Genomic DNA, 27,092 nt, shown 5'->3' on the forward strand with positions numbered 1-27,092 from the left:
CATTTGGTAAGTAACCAGCAATAATGACAATATTCAGCCACCTTGTTTATACTCTCCACCATAGTTCAGGTTGTGAAACTGACATAGGGAAATTTCCGAGAAATCAAAGAGATGCAAAAGAATCTGTATCAGCTGCCAGATGTACAGCCAAATGTAGAGCCCCTAAACTGCTGATGTAAGAGTCAGCCACAGAAGCAGTCGATGTACGGTGACCTGAAAAGCACGTCTTGTATCGCGAAGTATAGTGTCGGGCAGTGGAAATACCAACGGGCTTCCAATTCAAACACTAAAAACCTTTATTGACCCTTGATCCATCTTGCAAACACCATCAGCATTAAAGTATACCAACGACTCCCAAATAGTGATTCTAGTCTCCTTAACAGATTATTTGTTAATCATGGAAGCAGCAACCGTTGGCAAAAAAAGAAAGTAGAGAACAAAAACAGGGTGTTACGCCAAACACAAACATGCGGACAAAACACAAAATAGATTCTGATCAAACAAAGAAACAAAATGATTGTTTGCCCCGCCGATGTAATACACGACAATAACTGATATCGACTATTCAGTACAATTAAACAACAATATGGAGGAAATAACGATGAAGCATTGTGTATTGATCAATGATAAAGAGTAATATCGAAACAAATTCATATTCAAATATGATCTGACAATTTTAAAATTGTAATTTGAAATCTATATTTGAATAGGGTCCGCTTGGATATTGGACATTCGGGCTTTTTATTCAATACTTTCGGGAATGTAATGAGTAAATAAATGATGAACGAACTATAAAAAAAATCAAGTACACACCGAAAGAGAAATACAAAGACTGCCTATGAAAATTAAATGACACAAATTCGGAACTTTGATTGCCACAAAAATGTCTTGAACAACAACGACACGTTAACAGTTTCTTCTTTAACCGACTTTTTGACCATGATATGAAAAGAAAGCCAAAGGACAATCTAGAAGGTCAATTACGACACTGTTGTTTAAGAACTTACTGAGTTGGTGTTAATGCATAACAGTATTTCACTAAGCCTTACGGATGTCCAGTGTACGCCAAAAATGTATAACTACTTGATATATAAAGCAACCAGCTTTGCTCGTGCAAAATTTGCATTACGTTTAATAAATTTTAGGAAACCTGGATGCTAACATCATTTAAATTCATTTCGCGAGTTTATAATTGTTCTAGGAGTTGTGATATGTTACAAAGTATGTTACCAAGTTTTGAATAAAGCATTATAAAAGGAATACATCAGCCAACCCTTTAACCGCCTGTTCCTCGATACACACATTCGGTCATTACATAAAACAAGAAATGGGATAATCAGCTGTTGTTCTGCGTGTGAAAGCATGGATACGAGTAGACCTCACTCGTTAAAATTAATTTATTAAGGCCTGTTCCAACAACAATATCGGCACCAGACAATGACTTATTTGCTGTGGGAGACTGTTTCAGTTCCGTCAGCGCATAAAACTCAGAGCTTACATAACTATCCTGGTTAAGGTCTTAAAACTGTAATTTTTCCTAATTTCTTACGTGATTTTCCACTCCGAACATAAGAATGTTATTTAAGATACGAAATGTCTATGAAAATCAAAGCAAGATAGTGATCGCCTACGCGACAGTCGAAATTAAAAGTAGAACATGGGGTTTAAATTCAAGAGCAAGGTTTCGAATCCCTCGGCCGATAGTCTTTTCTCAACTTTTTTTTGTTTCATAATTATACAGAATATTCCAAATAGAGTAGTGTTCATCTTAATATATGACTAATGAATGGAAAAAAAGTCCCTTAATTTCCCTTATATGTATCTTTGTCTGCTAACATATTATAAATGCAAGTTTAAGTGAGTTATTCCTTCCGGAAATATGTTGGTACCTTGTTAACGTGTTTTGTTCACCGGTTGCTTTCATCAATTACCCGGTTTTTTATTTAACATATTTAAAACATAGTTGAACTATTGTGAGTGAAAACTAGGTAACCAGGTATAATAACTGAATATTATTGATCAAGTGACCATTATGATCTAGGCAATATGATTTATTAATTATTTTTGTACACATAAATCATAATTATAAACAGTTTATGCAAGTGCTTATGAAATAATATTTGTTTAGTAAGTGTATGCATCATCTGTTAATCTCAACTTCAGAATTCATATTATATTTGCAAGTGAGGCTAGGACTGTACATGTTTACGGTAAAACTATAAAAGAGTTATATTTTTCAATCAAGTAAGCATTAAAAAACTTGAATTATGCATCGTTTTGTAAATTTTCTTTACAAATTATTTATAACTAGGGATTTGTAAAAAAACCAAATATTCTTGTTTTCGGGGGAGATTAAAACACGTTTCAGACGAAATCGGAATGTGGGAACATCCGTGTCATGTTCATATATGTCTATTATCCATTGAAACGACTTTGAGAAGTAATTTCTGTTACGTGTGTTTTTGTTTAAATATTTTGGGATCGAATGCGTCACGTCATGTGTGTACTTCATGAATAACGCAAACAACCTTCCCTTCAAGAGAATGTCATTTATTTGGGGCTTATCTTGTTTTCCATTTAAACAGGAGCAATTGATAGTATAGAGATAAGATTGTTTCCTGTGGGCGACATGTTCATATTTAAATGCAGTTCAACGACAGTTCTTCAATAGTCTTAATTATTTTATATGATATTTGTTGGAATAATATAAGTTGATATAAGTTGGAAGAATAACACAAGAATCGGTGAGTTGCTCTTAATTGTGAAACAAACGAGAAATAAAATATACATATACATAATAGACCTTTACAAACATTAAATATGTGCATTGTTAACCGATGTTTCAAAATTTCTTAATTTCGTAATTTACTTTTCTTATATAACTAAATACGAGCATTACTGAAACTCATACTAAATACATTTTCCAGATGTAAACTGCATACAATTAAACTGCATACATTTATGCAACGGATTGGCCTTAAGATCTCTCCGTTAGTTCAAATAACTTAAAGTTTCGTTGAAGAAATCGTAATTCAAGAATGGTTCAATACGTATATTTTTTGGTTTTCATCTGACATGGTCTTTTAATATAGTTTGTTCCAGAATAATGCTCGTAAGTCCGAAAATGAGTTTGTTAATCCGGGTTTTATGACATTGAACACTTATAGGTGCACTTTCCCAGTATATATTTTTTATAAAGTACAGCGTTGTGCTGTAAAATTGCGCACCTACATATTCAAATCGTGTTCCTATTATTATTATAGTATTTAATCGCATGTAAAATTTATTTAAGTGCTGATCTAGAAAGGTACACCGACTATGCCGATGCTATTTCTGATCACGTGGTTGCTCCACTCACTTTGTTCTGGTAATGCCGTCGACAATTACTACAAAAACAATGGGTACGTAACGGCATATCTCATTAAAAATGAGTTGAAATAAAACGGATTGTTATCTGTAACGTACGGTAATGAAAAAAATTGTTATTCAGAAATTATTGGTACCTAGTTCCATGAGTGCACTGGTTTTTTTTTTATTGCCTTTGCTGGTTTAAAACAACATACATTGTATCGTGGTATATAACATTTAAGACGAAAGGGTGTAACGGTTATTTTCTTAATACATGTAATTTCATCTCTTATTTAATATTTATATTTGCATTGTTTGGACAGAAACAATGATAAAATGTACACATTTTTACACCTTTCAGGACGCACTGGATTGTGTTGCCGGACAGAATCATACCAGGCAAATCTTTGCCCATCACATTCAACTTTTACAACACCAGTACTGACGTTGTCGTCAAAGTTGACCTCTTGGAGTATGACCACAACAGTATTTCGTCTCTCAGACATACTTTTGTGAAAGGTACGGTACCCTTAATAATTACAAAATCTGTTCTTTCAAATCACAAAATATATTATATAAATGTAAATATATTAAGATCTACATGTTACAAACGTAATAAACAACAAACATGTTGCAATTGACACTCGCTTAAAATATATAATTTATAGTATAATTGTAAAATTTCATAAAACAACCTGTTTATTTTCAGGAGAGGGTGGTCTGCTTCAAATTTCGGTATGCATGTTAGTCTTTACTCAGTATTTGTGGACTTTGTTTGACATGTTTGTCAAAGAGACACTTCAGAAATCGTGTTTTACAATACAATGTTTGAAGAAAAATGGCACTTCAAAATTCTTGAACATCATTAGAAATCGGAAACGTACTGTCGCATATACCATTGTTTAAGCATCAATATGTGTTTCTATTTCGTTTAGGCTCTAAGTTAAATTCTTTAAAGAAAGTATGTGAATACAGGAATATACAACGAACATAATTATCAGTAAAACTCGCTATTAAGACAAGCGACCTATTGCTTTAATTCGGTATAAAACATATTTTTACATATTGGAACGTGTCCTTTTTAGGTCCCATCGACGCTTCGACATGGCGGCACCTTTAAGCTTCTAGTGAATGGCCTAAGCGGAGTCTACTTTCAGCAACATGCTTCTCTCACTGTTGACAAAGGCTACATCCCGAAACGCTTCGCCGTTCACATTCAACTTGACAAGGCGATCTATAAGCCAGGACAAACAAGTAGGTATACATGTAAATAGTCGTGTCACTGTTAAACACGATTCGGCACGACCATTTTAAACTATACTAAGCAAAAAAGAAAAACTTAACAGTACATAGCTTGATTTCAGTGGATTGAATCGATCGCATGTAATGCAACATTCCTTGTGTGCGTTCTGCTTTAAAACCGTTGTCAAGGATTCAACACCGGCCAAGAATCCATTTTAATAAATACAACAATAATAATTATCGTGTCCATTTGTCTAAATATAATAAACTATTAGACTCATGATATGTTTATAAAACATAATAATAATAAAACTCAAGCAGATGTATATTAAATACATTGGTATATCAATACATGAAACGAAAATCTTAGTCACCAAAACGAAGTAAGAGCACATATAGGCGTTATATTAATATAATATAAGACAAATGTCGTTGCTATGATCTATTACTGTTTCTGCCGACTTGAATATATTATCAGATATTGTTGGACATATTTGCGTCAATAAATAATTTCAAAAATACTTAAAATGGACTTGATATAAATATCAATAGATTTTGTTTCCAAAAAAACATGAGTAGAGTTAATTTGGTAATTAAATTTTTACTCGTACTTATTATACATGTTTTCATTGGTTTCAGTAAATTTTCGAACATTTGGTGTCTACTCAGACATGACCGTGTTCAGTGGATACTTCGACGTCGATATTTACGTAAGTTGCAATGTATTGCCGTATATTTACATCAAACACACAACTTTAAGGTATCGACTAAACACTCTTGAGATATTCAGCCAATGGTCATTAACAAAATCATGTGTTTATCTTTCAGTGTATAGAACAATCTATCATGAATAAGAGACACATACTGGCGTTTCTTATAAAACTAGATTTGAGCCATTTAGGCAGCATTCAAAATCACCCATTCATAGCCAAATCACATCAGACCTAATATCAAACATAACCGGTTTTCTAATGCCGAGAATTAGAGAATTATGCATGCTAGAAATAATTCGTTCTACCCTCAATTGATGCTTTTGCGTTATTTAATGTAAATGTATTAAGACCTCAAGAGAAGTTGCCGATACAAGTAAAAATCACATGGTTTAAAGGACCCCAAAGGCAATCACATGAAGAAGATGACAAACGTTTCCTCGGGCGCCTACGGAGTTGTAGAGGACCTGATGATCATGGATGATGAACCCCTTCTTGGCACGTGGCGTATTGCGTCCAAGGCTCGACGCCATGACTACGAAAACAATACCTATAGTGATGAGGCGAGTGCTAGTTTAATTATATAACCCTTTTGGTATCGATATATACAGGTAGCCCTGTTTATTTCATTGTATTATTGCAATTCGACGTCCATCACTACGACGTTGATAACACTGTAGAAACATGATACATTTTGTCGTAAAATATGATTAACATGCGACACGTTTTTTCGATGTCACGTACATTGCAGCGTGATGAAAACCAATACGTTCACAAACCATTGAAAAACGTTTCGTCGGATATATCATTTCCCGTTGTAGTTTTAAACCTGAATGCATATTAGTTAAATTGGTTACAACAAATAACCCTGTTTGCAAGGAACTTCAAGGAGCACATCGATGAACGATGCGAGCAATGATACATATCTTTAGTATTAATTATTAAACTTAGAAACTTAGAATATCACATTTTGTACCAATATTGGATTGAAGAAATAAAAAATATCATTACGTCCCTCGTTGTATTGAAATTGAATAAGAGATGACTTGAGAGATAACTATTTAATATTTGTTAATATGTGAACTGTTTATTTTAGCATTTTTTTATTTATATCACCCCGTACTGATATTTAGCAAACGACATTATTAAAATGTGCAATGCTTCATTTACAGACTACGAGCAAAAGTTTTAATGTGGATAAATATGGTAAGGAACACATTTTACAAATATGTCACCATTGTATTTCTTCAGTGATTAAACATTTGATTACTTTGAAATATCTTGTTTATCTGTATTACAAGATTAATTTAATAATAATTTTGTAGAGTGAACAAGAATCTCTGTTCCGTTTCAGTCCTGCCCAAATTTGACGTCAAAGTGAATCTTCCATCTTACGTTGTAACCACTGACAAAGATATGCATGGAAGCATTGAAGCCAAGTAAGACGGAAATTTTCATGAACGGAGAATAATCTCGTAATAACGTACATCAAACACTCGCAAATCATAAATACAATCGCAACTTTAGATATATAAGCTTAGGCTTGTTATGCAATCGAGCTTAAATAAATAGGTTTAAAAAAGACGACTTTGTTATTTTCAGGTACACCTACGGTAAGGCTGTGATTGGCACGGTGGTAGTCCGGGCTGATGTAAACTATATCGGAGCCCCATGGAAGTACGTGGGAGATGAAGTGATGGTGGAAACCAAGCTTGATGTAAGTTGATGGCAGTCTTCGTTTGTTGACAATAATTTAAAACTCAATATGATATTTGTGAGACTTCTCAATGAATACTTTTAATAGTGTTTAATGTTAAAAAAATTGGCTGTTATTGCTATTCCGTATTTTACGTATGTTGATGATGTTGATGTTATTATTAGTCAATATTGTTAAGTTACTACGGTGTTATTCAAGACAACAGTCAACTGACTATGTGCATGCGGTTGTTTTATCCAAGTAGTATGATATGGTTTTTGGTTGATCGTAGATAAACGGAGATGCAAAGTTCACCATACCGTTCGATCAGCTCCTGAACGAAGTTGATCCAAACACGTACATGCCTTTGGTAGAGAAGTTAGCTGGCTACATGTTGACAGTTACCGTGAGCGTCACAGAGAGTCTGAACAACATCACGCGACATGCAACAGAACAGGTCCCGTATGATTGAAAAATCTGTAATAAGAAATATTGAAGAAAACGTGTTTAACCACAAGTTTGAACAACAACACGCAAAATCTGACAGAACATGTCCCGTATGATGGAAGATTCTTAAATACAAAATATTGTCTGGAGAATTTTTTTAGCATCCGCTAGTCTCTTTTTTAGGCTAATAGCCGGTTGCCTATAAGTGCTTCCAAACATTAAAATCAGTAAAACAATGGTCACCGCCTCGGAACTGTCAATGCAAAGCATGAAACGTTAACACCAGTTATAGAAGAAAAATAAGATTACAAAATTACAAAACATGTGTCAAAAATTAAAAAAAAAACTTATTGCTGCCACGTGCATGTGCTTCGGTGTTTTAAAATAAATGGTGTCCTGTTAAAACAAATGTTTGTGACACCTTCTGCTTATTTTCACATTTTCATGTTTTTGTGTTATTAATAAATTTGTCTAAAACAGGTTAAATTCTACAAGGAGCCATTCAAAGTCTCCTTTGACCGTGAAACCAGCCCTACATTTTTCAAACCTGGATTGCCATACATCGGTCACGTAAGTGATCTGTTTGTTGTTGTTTTTGTGATACGAAAACATGCATGGCAACGCTGTGTATTCAGTAGGAAACTAAACATTGCAGAAAGCTTTTGTTTTATGAACTTTCAAAATGATTTATAACATTACTAGCTGTTTGAAGAGCCGAATAAAAACATCGACTTAAAAATCTTACGTCAGTGTTTTTTAGAACTGTTCATAATTATAAATGCACTATTTCAGATCTCATTGACACAAGCTGATGGTCGGCCAGTTATATCCAATGTCACTAACGTGCTTGTAAAGAGCTATGTCAAATTTTACGACACTCAGCACGGAAAATACAGAGCACAGACACTTCCTGATGTCCACTATGCCCCGCCCCCAACCGGCGTCCTTGAGTTCACAGTGAACCCACCGGAAAATGCATACTCGCTGCATCTTCAGGTAAAGACGTTTCCAAGATTTACCACGACAAAGTTTAACTCCTCCACAGGTTTTGCCTAAGTGTAAATGGCCGCCCGTCATCTTAATTCACAGATTTCTCTTCGTTCCCTTTGGAAAATCATTAATAAGAAAGCAACAAAGTGAAAAGGCTCTTTTGTGTACACAAACAATAAAGATAGTATTGACAGTATCGTGATGTCAATTGCTAACCTTAGTGAAAAGTAAAACCGAATGTTGGCGAAGTAAAGCAAAGAAACTGTTAGTATATTATAAAATAGACATACAAGTTGAAATAAATATGTAATGTGCGTACACAGAACACATTAATGGTGGAAATGACATATCGATACATATGATGTGAATTACGTTCATTTCAGGTCCATTGCAAATGGACCTCCTGACCCCTCGATACATTTATGAAATCAATTTTATTTTGCGTTTTACGTCCCTAACGACATCTTGTAAATAAATTAAAAACGCTCAAGGTTGAAAGCAAATGACGTACAGACATATGTAACATAAATTAAACACATTTCAGGGCGCGTACAAAATACAATCTGATATCACCAACATGCAAAAAGAATATTTCCGGTTAAACACAAAGAACTAACCAAACCATATGACAAGAATTAAATGCATTTGGAGTACAAAGGACTGTCCGATCCCCATGACATGCATTTTTACACATTTCAGGTCTAGTACAAAGGACTAATTGAGTAATGTGTCATGAATTTAACACCTTTCAGGTTAAGTACAAAGGAATTACTGACAAATGTGGCATGACTTTAACACATTTCAGGTTGAGTACAAAGGAATTACTGACAATGTGGCATAAATTTAACACATTTCAGGTTGAGTACAAAGATATTACTGACAAATGTGGCATGAATTTTACAAATTTTAGGTCTAGCACGAAAGACTTACTGAAAAATGTGGCATTAGTGAATTTTACACATTCCAGGTTGAGTACAAAGGACTTACGGACACCTACGACATGAACAAGCCATCCTGGCTGATCGAGAAAGGAAATATTCAACTTTCTCAGAGCAATTCATCAATGGTAATTACACATCTATACGTTATAAACAGAATAAAATATACTACTATTGTTTACTTATAGCTTTATGTATAGATATAAAGCTGAGTGTTTTTGATGTATAATGAACAGCTCAATCTATAATAATTATTGTATCAATATCAAAACATATTTTTATTCAATATCATATTAAATTGTTTTACTCAGATTGGCGAAATAGTTTATTTCAAACTGCTAAGTGCTGATCCGATGGACAGGATATTCTTTACGGTAAATGCATTTCATATTACATGACTGTATGTTATATGTTCCCTAAAATATTCATATATTTACACAATGATTTGCCAGTTTAACGTATCAAGTTCTAGGAGCATAACATATTTATTTATTAATTATTACAAGAAAAATCACGCAGTTCTATTTTGTGCAAACACATAACGTTGATGTGTAGTAAATTTACAATGGTATTCTGCGTTGTCTATACGTATTGCTTTTGTGTTTATGTTCAAACGTTGTTCAGGTTGAAAACATTGATCATGGTTAAGATACATTTTCCGAAAAAGTCTATACATTTTATATGCTCGAATTATGGCCGTATCATGTTGACATCTGCCGGGGGTGGGGGATATGGCAAGAGGCGGCTGGTGGGGCGGGCGGTCGGGCGCCGCGCGCGGGAAATAATTATCAGGAGCATTTCTTTTTGAATGGATGGATATTTTTAATAATTGCCATAATTGATCAATATGATGAGACAAATTTCCCCGCGCAATAACAAGTTCGATAAGTCTAAGGGCAAAGTCATTATACAAAGTCAAAGGTCACATTTAGGAAATTTGACACTGTCCCGTGCATCGATAGATTTTAAAATAATTTGCCATATGTGATCACAATGATAAGATGTAGTTTTGCGCGCAAGAAACAGTTTTTTTGTCCAAGTTTCGACAGTATGTATACATTCTCATTAGCTTGCCATAAGTGATCAAAGTGTCATATAATCAGGTGTGCTTACATCAATGCAGGTGATCAACAATAACCACGTGGTCCAGTCAGGCATCCTCAACTGCAGCGGGTCACGAACTGAGCACATTGTCTTTAAGGTCACCGACGAAATGAAGCCGTACAGTAAACTCATCGTATACTACTTCACAACTTCCGGCTGGAACGCAGACTCTATCTACTTTGTGGCCACCACTTCCGCTGATGTATTCACAAACAAAGTGCGTGGTATTGCTGTGACTAACTGTTCCACGGAGTGTAAATAAATAAATCTGTAACGCCATAAATATCACACATTTAACCGACAACTTTTTTCACGAGAATATTTCGTGGAACGCTTTATCCAGAGCACAAGATTAACAAAGGTATTGTTTGCACAAAGCGGCCAATCGTGTTTTTTTTTTCAAAATTATGAAATCATTGCTGTTCAATTTCAAGAAGCTTTCAACTCATTATTTGATAATCCATATATTGTTATGTGTCCATTCGATTTTATTGAAATTGTATGTTTTTAAGTGTACCAAAACCAAAGTAAGCATGCAGGTACAATGTCTAAGGATGTTATTAAACATATTAAAGACCATACCAAGTTCGATATAAGGTTGTGTTGTTGATGTTTTGTGTTTATAATTCATATGATCACAAGTGTAACAATTGTTTTTTGTGATTTATGACTTCATATTAAGTTATATATACATAAGTCGCTTTATGTTCTTTAAATTACATATGAAACACTTTAATACAGTTCGACGAATAAAATTGCTAGTTTGTTTAAAATTAAGGTTGCGATTTCCTTTGACCAAAATACTGCGGAACCAGCTGAAAATGTGACCCTGCAAATAAGCACTGACCCTCGGTCAATGGTCAATATCTTGGCTGTAGACCAGAGTGTGATGCTGTTGGCGACTGGAAATGACGTCACGCAGAAAAACGTATGGTTTTCAGTAGATAAATACATCTTAAACATTGATTTGACCGTAACATGTTTTCTCTTAAAGAATGTATTTCGACAAAAACACGGTTGTTTAATACCTCTATTGAACCTGTTATGAATATTGGAAAGCTTTACTATTATCCATTATTTAAGAAGTGTGTCATTTGCAAGCTGAGATACTTATTTGAGTTTATACATTATTCAGTAAGATAAGACATGTCCACGCAGTTTACATTCGCTTTGAATACCATGCTTTATTTGTTCTAGGTCATAACGTCACTTCGTCCTAATGATCACCCGTCTTCAAATGCCAATGAAATGCATGACCCACAACAAATCATGAAGGTACAACGTTTTATTGAAAAGTTCTGTGTTTGCATAAATTCATACGGTAGTTGATGAAAACCATCGTTGCTAAATAGATATTCCTTAATTTTAAATGATCCATTTCTTAAGAATATAAAGTTTTATTTGTATAAGCTTCTGTTCATTCAATCAGTTTCTGTTGCGTATTTTTTAAGCAATTTATTGGAATCTTTGTGTTGATATAATACTATAGGCAGTTTTTAGAATATATATTATATATATATATATATATATATATATATATATATATATATATATATATATATATATATATATATATATATATATATATATTGGTTACTTCCCTAAGTAAAGGACCTTGAATAGATTTTAAAAAAGGAGTGCCTGCTTATGCAACTAAAGTTTCGCTTTGTATATGTATATGTTTATGTTCATGTTTTTAACTATAATATTATATATGAACTTACAGACGTCGGGAATACAAGTCCTGTCGGACGTAATAGGCTTTTCCTGGGCTCAGCCATTCTACAAACGTCAGGTAGATTGTGGACCCCAAAGTAAGCCTCTTACTGCCATTCTTATCAGTTATTATGTATTGGTTATATACAGTTATGTAACATTAGTACTAATCAATACATATATGAACAGACACAAGGGAGCATAAGAACCTCAACGTCGAATTGCCATGCAAATATAAAGTTGCCAGTAAGAAGTCAAGAAAAAAGTACGTACTGTTATCTAGAGCTAACAAAGACTAAAAGTTAGCATCAAAATAAAGCTCCGAATGAATGTACATTTTAATGTTGCAGACTTCACGCCTATATTGTTTTTCAAAGTTTTCACGCCTATACAAATACATAAATTACCAAATTTATTTCAATCCGAACTTGATTTGTTTTGGATATTTTGTGCATGTAATTTAAATTTGTGTTTTCGGTTTTAAAAAAATAAAACAAGTAGGGATGGCAACGAATACCGATTTCGGTATTCGAATATTCGGTCACCCTTCCGAACGAATATTCGGATATTCGGTCAACATCTGTTGGAAAAAAGTCAACTTTGTTTACCGTACCATTACTCCATGAATTCTACTTTCGTTTTTACCGGAAGTGTTAAATATTGACACATCATTGCCGTCGTTAATTCGAGGCTGATGTTGTTGATTACTTTTTATTTTTAAAATTGAATGACAAAAACTGTTTTTAAACTATTAATATCGTACATCAACAATAGAACGAGAAACATATTATTACATGACGACAAAATAATTACATGACAAAACAGTTAGATCTACATATAATTAAAGCTGAACTTAAACGAATTACTTAGTATGTACATAGCCACAACACACTTTGAACCTGTTTAAAAGACTAAACAGTCAGTCTTTTAATATTGCCACGTTTAAACGACACTTGGATCGGCGACTTCTTATCGGATGATGTCGTGAAATACTTCCAAGCAGCGGAAGGCGTAGGTGGCATTTTGCTTGGACAGATATTTACTTTATGCGTGTAGCAATAATAATATTTTCAATTAAATGAGGGTGAAAGACCAAAAACATTTCTTTAAGTATAAGACCTGATTGAATATTGAGTAATTAATTAATGTTTGGACCATACGATACGCAAATACTCATTAGAGGTTGAGTAAATTATTTTCTAAAAGCTTTTTTGATTGGACAACGTGATTATAACCATACGATCTTTTTTGTTTTTCACACCAAGTCGGCTCTTTTTTTACTCATTTAATCTTTGATCATTTTAAATGTAATTCGAGTTATTAGATCAATACGTGTCGGTGTTTTAATTGCCATACGGTCTTATTTGTTTTTACACAAAGTTGGCTTTTCCTTTACTCATTTAATCTTTGATAATTTTAATTGTAATTCGAGTCATTGGATCATGTGCAGGTCGGTGTTTTGATTGCCGACGCGATTTGCACCTATCATAATTTTGACACAAAGTGTCCGGCTTTGTTAGCGGGATTTATGACCGGTATACTGTCATCACCATAGCGACGCATTAACGCGCCTACCTGAATAAACATTATAACACGAGGAACAACTTTTTTGACAATGTTTGAAGCAAATTTTACGAATACAAAGTCTTTGAAATTACTCGATTTTTTATTTTTTCTGCCGAATATTCGATTCGGAAAACAGTATCCGAATATTCGGTCCGGGACCGAATATTCGGATATTCGGATATTCGTTGACATCTCTAAAAACAACCTACATATTATGAATAGATAGTAGTGCATATTAAATTGTGTTCGTGGTTTCACTCGAATAAACAGCAGCTTGCTTGAACGATTTTAGTCAGTTTTATGTTGACATATTTTAAAAGTATTGCAAATGATTAGTATTTTACAACAATAACAATTTAAATTGAAGAATCTTCTTTCATTTCCCACTTAAGTTAATGTTACACTTGAAACTGTTTTCTTTAGAATTGTTTCGCCTATTATTGTGTATCCATTCCAAGTAAATGTGTACATTGGACACGTTTGTTTAAATATAGGTTAAGACAGTATATGACTATTGTACACAGTATGAAAGAAATAACATTCGAATATTTTACTTGGACTATCAGCCCTTACGTATTTGTTATTGTATAAGGTTTAGTTACAGAACAGCAATACCGATTGAGTGTTGTTGTGTACAAACAGCATGGCATGCAACATCAGTTTCATGGAGGTCTGAGTACTATGATGCATCCAATATACACAGGCGCCACCATGTAGTACACATCCACCATGCCCGCTGGAGTGGCAATGCTTTCATTGCCACGATAATCACGTTAATATATTTCATTAAAGGAAATGTTTTTTTTTAATATGCTTGATTGATTTGTTCAAGCCACGTACGCACCAGGACAATATCCAACTTTTCCCACATGGCTTCCGGAAATGGTTCCCACACCCGCACCAGGATATACATTCGCACCATGGAAAGTTTCCACACCCGCACCAGGAATTACATACGCACCACTACAATATCCAACATGGATTCCGGGAATGGTTCCCGGACAAGGAGTTACACCAGCACCAGGTTAAACATATGCACCCTAATTTTTTCCAATTTGGATTCCCGGTAAGTTTCCCATACCAGACTAGTTTTATACAATTTTGTAATTTAAGGGGGCATATCGACACTATCTTAACATAAATTCAAACATTTTCTTAAACAGTTTCCATTTGAACTCGTATGAGGGCATTGTTCCTCTGAAAAACAAAACAAACCAATTTAATGCAAGGCCAAACGTCTGTGCATTATCGATTTGTTGTGCGAAGCTCAGCACGAAATCGGTCTAAATATAACAGAACGAGTAGTTTATAAGTGCAGAGCTAAATACATAACGTTTATTTATTACCGTTGTACATGTTATCGTAATATTTACCGAACAATTATGTTATCTCGATCCCCTATTTTCCAATTTATTCGTCTTAAGTACTTGATGGATGACATGGGAAAAGCTCCGTTGTAAAAAATACCATTATGCCAACATATATTCTTCACACAGTGTATTGTTTTCGTTCCTGGACTGATTTTGCGACACAAGTTCATCAACCAGATGTTTTTGTAGTGTATGTTAACATAAATAAACGATCGTTAATTTTTATCTCGTGCAAGTTAATGTAAATACCAGAATCATTTCATATGTTCACAATATGTTCACAAATGGTTGGATGACAGGAGGTGGGGGTTCTGGTGGTGCTCCTCTACAGCAGGTTACACACACCAGAGACTTCTTCCCGGAAACCTGGCTTTGGACAAGCGTCATTTCTGAGTAAGCATATGGTTTCAGAACATACGTGCATTATGCTTCTAAAACAAATTGATACTTATGTTTCCTCTTACCGAGATGTCTACCCACAAATAAAAATGTGTAGCATTTTAATTAATTTTGAATTTTTGCGCCAGAAACCGCAAATTTCATCTAAACAAACCCGACACATATTGTTCAACATTTTTCTACGAAAGAGAGTGTATATATGAGTTTACGTGAATTGTGCCACGATTCATATCAGTGGTTGACATTAATAAAATATTTCCTAGATAAGGAACTAATTTTTAATTTGTTTCGGGTTGCAGTCAGTCTGGAACCGCCACAGTGTCAGCCACAGTCCCTGATACCATTACGTCCTGGTACGCAACCGCCTTCTCCATCAACAAACAGACTGGACTAGGAATCACGGACGGTCCAACCAAGGTAAGAAATAAATATAACTCACCGGTCATTGAGTCACGGACGTTCCAACAAAGGTAAGAGAAACATATATCACACCGGACTGGGAATCACGTACCAAGATATACTTCAAACTTGAGTTTTGCTTTAAAGAGAATTTCTTTAAAAAGAAAATATCATAAAGCGGAAAGTGTTGTCCCTGTCCACTTTACGCACATGCATTAAACCCCCTTGTCACAGAGCACGGCCCATATTAATGTGAAAGGCTCGTGATCACAAACGATTCGACCAATTTATGTGCGGTTTAGGGAACGAATATAACACACTGGACTTATACACCATAGACGGTTCAACCAAGGTTGATGTGATTCAGGACTCTAATACAACACTATTGATTCGACATAATGAAAGTTCCGAAAACGGTTGTATGTGTGTGAGGAGATTTCTATATCGCACACAAATTAATATCACGGACGGTCAAAACAATGTTTATGTTAGTTTGAAGATGAATATAACTGGGCTCGACAGCACAGAAGGTCCAATCGAGGTATGTGCGAATAAGTGGTTGAATATATAACACTGAACTTAACATCGAAGATGGTCCTAACAAGTTCTGTGTAATTTATGAGATTAATTTAACGCACCTGACTGGAAATAACAGACGGTCCGACCAAGGTATGTGTGTCTTTGAAAATGAATATAACAAACTGGCATCGACAGCACAGAAGGTCCAAACAAGGTATTTTTTGAGTAGGAGATAAATATAAATCACTCAGAACTCGACAGTACAGGCGCATTCAACCAATGTATGTGCGATTAATAAGCTGAATATAAAACATGTCGCAATGGGAATCACAGACGGTCCAATATAAGTTATTAAGGAAGTATTAATGAGATGAATAAAACACTTTGGGCTGGACTTAACTGAACATACTACTCACTGGGCTCGACAGCACGGATGGTCCAACAACGGTATATTTCATTAAATAGTGAAAAATAACACCCTTTAATCGGCATCACAGACGGCCCAGGAAATGTATGGGCTATTTAGGAAACGAATTAACACTGGAGTCAACGCCATCACAAATTCAACCAAGGAATGAGTGCTTTTGGAGATGAATATTCCACAATGGACTCGACATCACAGATTGACAAAGAATGGTATAGGCAATTAAGAAGATGAATTTAACACACTGGCGTCGACGACATCACAACCAGTTCAACCAACGTATGTGCAAGTTAGGAGTGATGAATGTAACACAATGGACTCGAAATCAAATACGCTCCAACCAAGGTATGGGCAAGTTAGGAGATAAATAACACGTAATGTACTCGACCTCATATACGGTGCTACCAAGGTATGTGCAAGTTAGCAGATAAATAACACGTACTGTACTCGACCTCATATACGGTGCTACCAAGGTATGGGCAAGTTAGGAGATAAATAACACGTACCGTACTCGACCTCATATACGGTGCTACCAAGGTATGGGCAAGTTAGGAGATAAATAACACGTACTGTACTCGACCTCAAATACGGTGCTCCCAAGGTATGTGCGATTAAGGGAATGAATATAAAACACTGCGGCCAATGGTATAAATCTGGATAACTCTTATCCAGTGGATACCTTTTGGTTATCTTATCATAAAATTGAAGATAACCAAAATTTATCCGCTGGATAAGAGTTATCCAGATTTATACAATTGGTCGCTGGACTTTACATCACAGACAATCCAACCAAGGTAAGTGTGATTTATGCGATAAATATAACACAACGGATTGGGTATCACAGATGGGCTAACAAAGGAACATGTGATTTAGGAGTTTGATATCCAACACTGGACTGGGTTCACAGACGGTCAAACCATTTTATGTGTGATTTAGGCCATCAAGCCTGATACTGTTTCTTCTTTAGAAAATATGACCGTTTCACACAAACACCGTTCCACGAGCTCAAGGTAAAAACAAGTGTTTTATTTTTAGTTTATACCTATATATTTTAGATGGATTGCATCGCAAGCCTCAGGCTTATAGAAACGCTCTCGAGGATAATAAACTCGAATATAACTTATTAGCAGGCGCAGCTATAAAACTGTTCTATCACTTCAAAACAAAATCTCAGTTACATGCATATATTTCATGAAGAAAATATCACCTTTATCGTTATTGTTGATATATTTTTATCATCGCAGTTCACTACATTCCGTCCATTCTTCATCAACCTCAATCTGCCCTACTCTGTGATTCGAGGCGAGCAGGTCGTGCTTCAGGCCAACGTTTTCAACTACATGGGACAGGAAATCAACGTAAACATTTTGTGTCGTATATGAAATACATTAAAATGGAATTCCGCAGTTTCGGTTGGATTGTAAGTTTGAACAATGTACGGATATGGCAAAGTTTCTGTACGGTGTTTCAGGTAGTTGTAACCCTCGCAAAATCATTCGATTTCGACGTGGTTCAAAACAAAAGCGGTCACTTGAGCTACAATTCCGTAGACGTTGTCAAGCAAGTCACAGTAAATAACTTTTCATGCATTTGAAGTTGAAACACGAATTATGTGATGGAATACAAACAATTTATCAATTAACACATTGATAACAAAATATTATTTAAATTTGCGCATAGGTGGGTCTTGACTTTTGTTGAAACGATACGTTTAGACCTATAACGAAATGATATTCGCAAATTGATAAAACTAGATCTTCATCATGTCTGACCAATACAATTTTATACATTTTTTTCCAGGCAATTTACTTTGAATCCATTTTGTCTATGTGCAGAATATTGACAGTAAAACGTATCATTGCTATTACAACTTTGCAGATCAAGGTCGGCGAGGCAGCTTCCATATTCGTTCCTATCGTCCCCCGCATTGTCGGCATGGCGGAAATCTCAGTGAAGGCCCAGTCTACGCTGTCCGCTGATGGCGTTAAAAGGCAGCTTAGAGTGGAGGCTGAAGGCAAGAAGATGCACTTCAATGTTCCGGTTCTTTTGAGCAAGTTCAACCCCACGGACGTTCAGCTAGCTTTCCCGGAAAATATCGTGCCCGACTCGCAGAAAATCCAGGTGTCAGCTATAGGTAAAACAACGAATTGCATCCATCGCTTTCATCTTCATATTGATATAAACATATTATTCTTAAAGCCTTGTGATCAAAGCTTAATCTGCCTTTATGTCTTTAGGTGACATCATGGGTCCAACTCTGAAGAACTTAAAATCCCTGCTTCGCCTGCCAACCGGATGTGGCGAGCAGACGATGACCAGCCTGGCACCAGATGTCTTTGTTTACAAGTACCTCAACACTTCCGGTCAGCTGACACCGGATGTGGCTGAGATGGCCTTGAATTACATGCAGCAAGGTAACAATGCGTACATATAATCCATTTTTAGGCTGCCTACGTCTAAAGATAGTGCAAAATGATAAACGCTTTTTGGAAGAAATATTTAAATTTTAGTTCCGGCTAATAACCACTATACACTGTTCGGTGTAGATTTTACAAACGATCAGCCTTCCAATCTTTTGTGCTGTTTTGTTGTGCGAATACGCAGATTTTTGCTCTTCTCCAATAGGCTGGACGTTAGTTTTTGCGTTTGTTTTAATAAGGATTAAAATGTTTTCCACATATCTGTTTTTATCGTCTCTTTAATTGGTGATACTTTGCATGACGCTTCAAATTAACATTATAAACTTATAAATAAATGAATATAACTTTGTCTAGTCATAAATAATGAAAATATTTAATAAGCAAATAAATATGGTCAAATCAGCTCAAAATTAAAGTTGCTTCTGTTGTGAGTTATGTTTTTGTCCATTTATCTGGGGTTATTTGACATAGGTGTTTGTAAGAAAGAAACATTTTTTTTTCAAAAGTTAAAGCCTTTTTACTCAAAGCTATATATGCTGAAAAATTAAAGATAATCGATGAAAGACAATGACTTATTACTTAGACTTTCATTAAAAATTAATCTAGCGTTTATAAAATACAAAAACATCTCTAGCTCTTGATATTACATTTCTCATAAGGGTAAATATGTGATAAGAATGACAAATATCACAGAAACTATAAGCGGATGTATATTTTCCTTGTGTTTCCATCTGATAAGCATTTTGATTTTAAAATTGACGTCATATGAGAGATCATGTAATTACTGTTACTGTGTTTTTGTTGTAAGGTTATCAACGCGAACTGACGTTCCAGAGATACGATTCTTCATTCAGTATTTGGGGCAAGAATGACAATATGGGTAGCATGTGGTAAGTTTCATCAAACGTCTCTCGTGCTGCGGGATTTTCACATTATTGTTAATTGGGTAATTGTGACGGTTGTGAGATAAAGGAGACGCATTGTTCTAAAGACATATCTGCACATTGGTTTAACGCCCCTTGCCAAAACGAATTTGCAGGTTGGGGATGAACGGGCGATCGAAACTGCGAACATGTAATTTTGCCATCAGACCGGGGATACCCTCTCTGTAATAAAACCAGGTCGCTTTAACACCCGTTTTCGAGAACACTCACAGACCGAAATAGCATGTGTATGTTGTTGTTTTGTCAAATGGATATTTTCATTTAGTGATTAAATGGATAAGTTACACATATTTCATACTTTTAGAAAGTACAAATGTGTTGCTGACTGAATAACTGTGATGAATTTCGTTGTCAAAAGGCTCACTGCGTTTGTCCTGAAGTCCTTTGCCCAAGCCTCGCCGTATTTTTATGTGTCTGACGCCGTTATTGCCAATGCTGCAAGATGGATGACCAGTTACCAGAGTTCGGACGGCTCTTTCCAGGTCGTGGGATCGGTGCATAGCACTCAACTGCAGGTCAGATGATACTTCAACAGATTTATTTTTGTTTCTGGTCTTTTGTAAGCATATACAGCAGATGTTTGTATACCAAAAATCATTGCATTTGGAATCAGTATGGGTGGTTGATTGTATGACAATTAAGAATACATTTACTTATTGCATCTTTTAAAGTCTGTCAAAATTATATTATTATAAGATAAGTGATAATCATCTTTATGGTGTAATTTGAATATAGTTCGAATAATAATTGACAAAAATGTATTTGTTTAAGTTTTACATATTTTTGTAGCGTAAGACATTGCGAAAAGAGCAGAGCAGTAGACAAAACGTTTCTAGTCGTTGAGTTCATATTTACTAGTCACAGCGATATCATGCATTACCTATAAGTCACCTTTAATGGAATATGACCCATGATTAATATCGGTCCCTATTTATAGTAGAGGACAACGATTTCGTAGTTCGTCATTCCTCAGCCGACTTCCAAAGCGGACTTGTTATAATTTTTGCACGAGTTACGTAAATATAATTTCCTACTGTTCGTTTGAGAAAAATGTCATGTTTTTAAGTTAAATGTTTATTTTTGTTCACAGGGAGGCGGAACATCTGTGTACAGTTTGACAGCATTTGTGCTGATTGCACTCGTGGAAAGTGAGCGTATCTTAAAGGTAACCAGGGTATTGGCAATAATTTATGCATTTGCTGATTGAACATTTTGTCATAGGTCTTCAACGGAAATTAATACTATCATTGAATTATGAATGTTTTAAGATTTCATTCGGAATACTGTATTTGTAATAATTGGCCAAGTATCAAGAACAATCGAAATATAGTAGATTAAGTACGAAGTTTAGATTTGAATATCTTCTTAACTGAGTATTGAGATTGTACGTCTGCTCATGGCAATCTCAAATATCAGCTATAAGAATATGTACATATTCCTCCTCTAACTTCTGTTTGAGTTCTTCAAACAGATTTTATGAACACTATATTGGGAATGACGGCCAATCTCGTCTCGTAAATAACAAAAAAAACACCTCAAAGTTGAGTCAGAATATTGACTTAAGTATGCTCGTGATACTAACCCTAATATATGCATATTACGTCTACAGAACGAGTACCGTATTACAAACAGCGCAGCCAGAGCCAGGGCATATCTTGAACTACATCTCGACAATCCAATGAATGTACAAAATATGGCAATTATGAATGACACGTATGACCTCGCCATTGCGGCGTATGCTCTGTCATTGGCTGGGAGTTCAAAGTCTTTCCTTGCATACACAAGGCTTAACCAGAGAGCTACGTTGACCAATGGTAACGTCTGCATCGGCTTATGTTAAAAGTATATCTCCCACTTAAAGCCAGAATGGTGTATCAACCATTGTTGAACATCAACTGATGAGGTCATTTGGCCTCTACCAATGACAATGGCAACAATATCATGCATTCTCTCTGCAAATTACGTAGCCTACATTTACATGTTTGCAAGAACACTTATCTATGCAAATCATGATTTTTTCTTAAATGTGTTATTGTTTTTAAAACAATTTTTCCATACAGTTTAATAAAGAATTAAAGAAACTTAAGATCTCTTTTCTTTTGTTAAATAAGTCTGCAATATTATATTAAAGGGGCCTTTTCACAGAGTTTGGCATTTTTTACCTTATTCGTTAAATGCTTTATATCGATAAATGTAAACATTGGATCGTAAAAGCTCCAGTAAAAAATCAAGAATAAAATTAAAAAAAGGAAAAGAACATTGCCCGGACCATGTTTCGAACCAGTGACCCCTGGAGTTCTGCCAGAGTCCTGAAGTAAAAACGCTTTATCCTACTGAGCTATTCCGCCGTGTACACATACTGAACGTATTTTATACCTTATATAAGCAATCTTCGTAGTTTCACAAAATTTAATGACAATAACAGAACTCTCCAAATTATTCAATCGTTTCGCGTTGCAACGCTGTATAATTTTTAGGTTTTAAAATCGTCAAAAGATACATATAATGGCTATATTAGACCATGGTAAATGTTCAGTATTACTGTTTCCTCACAAATATCATAACTAAAACGAAAATTTGCGAATCTGAAACAACTTTTTTCAATTTTGTCAATTTACCAAAGCGTGAAAAGATCCCTTTAATATATATCAGAGACAATTAATAACTTATAATACATGGGTGTTCATTTATGTTGTTTCATAATAAAAATGTTATTTAAAATGTATTTCAACTGACAATCTTTCCCTAAAACAGTTCATGAACGTGATTTACTAAAGTCAATGCCGGTATTTTTCAAACAATCACGAATCGCTGTAGTACCATTGTTTAATATCAGATGGCATGAAGTACTGGAAGTTGCCCGGTCCACAAAACACCTACAACTATTGGGAAACATTTTACGCCAAGGAGTCTCCACTCTCTGTAGAGGCCACATCGTACGTCCTTCTCTACCTCGTGCAAACCAGACAACTATCCGAGGGCATGCCAGTCATGAAGTGGCTCGTCTCCCAGCGAAACTCTCTCGGTGGCTTTACGTCTACGCAAGACACTGTCCTGGGTTTGCAGGCCTTATCAGAGTTTGCGTTCATCACATCGAGTAATCTTGACCTCAGCATTGATGTTGCCGCTCACAACTTCCGTAAGAAGCTCCATGTTACGAAGAATGATGCCATGGTTCTGAAACTGCTCGATGTGAGTTTGGCCGATTTCCTACACTAGCCGCTCTTTTAAGTTGTTTTAGTCTTTTCGTGGCTTAAGCGTCATTTTGCGAGAAGGCATTCTGAACTGTCCTTGGGCCAACGATCGTATTATATATGGTGGTTTGTCGGCCATACTGTTTACTCTTAAACCACATCCACACATATAATGAAACAATGCCATCATCTGGGTTGAACGGTTAATTAGATCGGAGGGAACTCTGCCAGATTAACTGAGCTTCCTTGCCACTCAGACTTATCAATTACTCTCTTTCATATCAGCACCATTCACTTAATTATTAAGTGATATATAAAATATTGGTTCAGCAATTGTGTAAACAGATGTTTGTTTATAACTTTTAAATGATATGTTATAAAAAAATCTACCTCGTAAACGAACTACTTGGCTTCATGTTTACTTTACTACAATTAGTTGTAATTGTTTATCTGTCTGAATCCACAGATTCCATTCAGTGCCATTCCCACGTTCCGTCCACATGGATCCCAGACAACTCCTGCTAACTATAAACCGCCGTCAGTATCACTGGAAGCTCATGGGAATGGAACTGCTCTTGTACAGGTAAGACATACAATATCTATTGGACATCAATGTACCGAGGGAATTGACAGAAAGTCAGTTAAGTTTGTTTGATTGTAGAATATTTTGTTGAGTTTCGATAGTGACAAACTACATAAAAAGTATGTCAAAGAAATATAGAAAGACACAATTTTCGCAGCATTGTCCAATCAATAGTTCAGATCTTAAGTTCATGAAACGTTTGAACGGAATCGCATTGGAAAATCAATGTTCATATCATTGTATAGGTGTCTGTGTCATTCAACGTCGAGATTGAACCTTCCCAGCCTGCCTTCAACCTCACGGCCGAAGTGGTCCAGGATTCGCTGCACTCCATCGTTGTCAAAACATGCACTAGGTAATCAACGATGTGAAATGCAATAGTCAGATGTGTAAGAAATCGTAAACATAAACATTTAATGCATTGATAAAGTAATCTGACGAAGTTCATGACACTCTGCAATCAAAACAGGAACCAAATTAACCAAAGTGTAGCAATTAAATGTCAGAAAAAAGTGCAAGCCCTAAAAAACATAAGTTGTCTTCTTTTGTTTATATGTTTACAAAAATGATCATCTCTTCTTCAGAACGTTATTAATACCAGTGATACGTGTAGCTTTTAAAGCCCCATAAACACTCAAAAAGTATTTTGAAAAATAAATTTAACGCATAAAAAAGCAGTGTTTCTTATAGCAATATTTAAAATGTAAATGCTAGACGTGGTTTGGTGAACATAGATTACACGAGATACAAAATGCTCTTTTTTATTTGTGTTAATGACAATATATTTCCATTGAATTTCCCGCTACGATATGCGAACATTTACGAACGAACGCGCGATTGTCTTCGGGCAGCGTCGGAAGCACGACATAGTTCTCATAGCTAAATTTTAAGCGTTTATGGGGATTAAGTTGTTGGACAATTTATAGATATATTGATATATTTATTTAGCGGATATTGACTGCTGCTATGTCAATCTGTGCTTAAACTTGCGTTATAGAAATTATACTTATATGCTAATACTTTAGTGGTAATAAAAACAAATGCATGTTTAATACGCCAATAACTGCATGGATCTATTTCAATGCTGAAGTTGAAGACACTCTACATTAAATAGTTATCGATACTTGCGCAATGTTAACACAAATTATACGTGCTGTATTTAGAAGTAAGAAATGTATGTCTATTTAAAACTACGCGGCCAATATATTCAGTATCTTAGTATTACATATGAAACATCGCATATTAAAGATAATATTATAAATTTTTTTAAATCTACTTGTATAAAACGACTTTGTCAAAAAAGTAGGTAAGTTATAAGTTAAATTTATTGGTATCATTAAACGAATGATATTGAATATATGTTCAACAGCGACCGTAAAATATTTGTTCTGCAACCACTACTATATAGGTAAAAATGTACATTCGCCTTGTATTCTTGGAATCTACGTACGACTTGCATACACCCAGTCCCCATCTGCATACTGTTAAAACCAAATGACTCAATAAAGACATCAGCACACCCCATGCTTCAGATACCTGTATGCGTACTACCATGGACCGGGCATGGCCGTCGTAGAGATTGATGTTCCCACTGGATTTGAGGCGGACCTCGAGAGCCGATTCTCTGATATTTCTCTGTCGAGGAAATCTGAAATCAAGGACCTGAAAACCGTTGTGCTTTACTATGACGAGGTACGGTATATTAATGTGTTTGACATTTCATCAGCTTTTACCTTTGCACACGCACACTATTAGACATACAGATCGGTTTGTAAGTAAATACCATATTATTATAATTCCACTTATTACTGTCCATTCTTGATGACCAATAAATATTTGTTGTATTATGATGACAAGGCGATGCCGAGAAAGCATGTAGAGTTTTTCCCGTCTTACTATGATTTTATCGCATGTATGAATATTTTGTTTTAAAGATCAATCCAAACATAGAGACCTGCTCCTTTGTGGAGATGATCCGCTCTTACCTCGTGGCCAACGTCAAGCAGTCCTCGGTCAGGGTCTATGACTACTATGAACCAGGTAGGTGTGAAATGCAAATTTTACGAGCACTTGTTTAAATTGTTTACTAACACATTGAAGCGTTTAATCCGTTTGCTTAAAATGTTATGAAATCGTTGGTTCAATAATACTTACAATATTGTTCACTATAACGCCGTCTTAAATTGAAACCCATGTTTTAATCGAGAATATCATATACCGCAAAAATCAAATAATTAAATAATGTTTGCCAATAAGTCATGATAAATTTTGAATGTTGAGCTTATCTTTAGCACATGCTCCGTTTCAGAACGTTTCAAGGCTCTGACCTTCTACCAGTCCTCTATCCTGAGGGACTCATCCTTCTGCGACATCTGTGCCAACTGTGGCTGTTAAATGGTCAATCCAATAAAAACAAAGCTCTGTAGTAGAAATATGTTGTAATTTATTCATTATTTATACAGATTAAACTAGTTTTTTAAAGATATGCGAACGGTTGAGCTAGTAACGTATGGCCAAAATATTCAAAACAAATACAACACCAAATAACCAAATAGACACAAATCATCTCAGCACTATCCATTGTTAACGTTATAAATGTGTAAGGAAAATAAAAGTTTTGAAAGGAGAACAGACGATTGCTTGATGTTGTTTAAATAAATCAAACATGTAAACGGGATTCATTGAGGTCACGGATGTTCGTCAATTTTGTCCCTGCTGAATATACAAGAGTAATCTTTTTATCCAAATCGTTGACCTTAACCTAGGACCCACAGAACATGTTTCTTATTTTAATTCTAAATGGTAATTACAATTCCCATTTGTTCTATAACATATAAAAAGGTAAATTTAGTTTTTAAAATTAAAACACAACATATGTACAAATATGCTCAACCTTACATCTTTTGAACCACTTTTATTTTTTTAAATATCTCTGCATAACCCCGAACATCTACCAGATTTGTGTCAATAGATTATTATGTTATTAAATAAAAGGTTTGAGTCGATCAGCTGGAGATCAGTTCCATTTTTTCCGTTCATATATACATTAACCACATTTGTATACAAGTCGGTATCGAGATTGC

At 35.1% G+C, this 27,092-nt stretch overlaps 1 protein-coding gene across 2 annotated transcripts; it reads left to right on the plus strand.

Annotated features, from left to right (window-relative positions):
* Positions 1-2,577: 2,577 nt before the first annotated feature.
* Positions 2,578-26,441, plus strand: LOC127854462 (CD109 antigen-like). Of its 2 annotated transcripts, none has more exons than XM_052389506.1 (36): positions 2,578-2,744; positions 3,293-3,401; positions 3,710-3,867; positions 4,058-4,083; positions 4,434-4,602; positions 5,230-5,300; positions 5,699-5,863; positions 6,473-6,506; positions 6,655-6,739; positions 6,903-7,017; positions 7,289-7,453; positions 7,924-8,013; positions 8,236-8,439; positions 9,401-9,499; positions 9,683-9,745; positions 10,495-10,692; positions 11,254-11,403; positions 11,673-11,750; positions 12,202-12,289; positions 14,590-14,781; positions 15,427-15,520; positions 15,826-15,943; positions 18,113-18,226; positions 18,340-18,438; positions 18,747-19,002; positions 19,106-19,282; positions 20,097-20,178; positions 20,591-20,747; positions 21,323-21,397; positions 21,842-22,046; positions 23,069-23,424; positions 23,893-24,009; positions 24,255-24,364; positions 25,542-25,701; positions 25,944-26,049; positions 26,318-26,441. In XM_052389506.1, exons 2-36 carry the CDS (start codon positions 3,319-3,321, stop codon positions 26,401-26,403), a joined length of 4,545 nt encoding a protein of 1,514 aa, XP_052245466.1. In that variant the 5' UTR covers positions 2,578-2,744; positions 3,293-3,318; the 3' UTR covers positions 26,404-26,441. The 2 variants fall into 2 exon arrangements, with proteins under 2 accessions (XP_052245466.1, XP_052245467.1); XM_052389507.1 differs by lacking the exon at positions 2,578-2,744 and adding an exon at positions 2,836-2,860.
* The last annotated feature ends 651 nt before the right edge of the window (positions 26,442-27,092 follow it).

This window comes from Dreissena polymorpha, chromosome 13 (genome assembly GCF_020536995.1).
Source record: "Dreissena polymorpha isolate Duluth1 chromosome 13, UMN_Dpol_1.0, whole genome shotgun sequence".
Classification (NCBI taxonomy): domain Eukaryota; kingdom Metazoa; phylum Mollusca; class Bivalvia; order Myida; family Dreissenidae; genus Dreissena; species Dreissena polymorpha.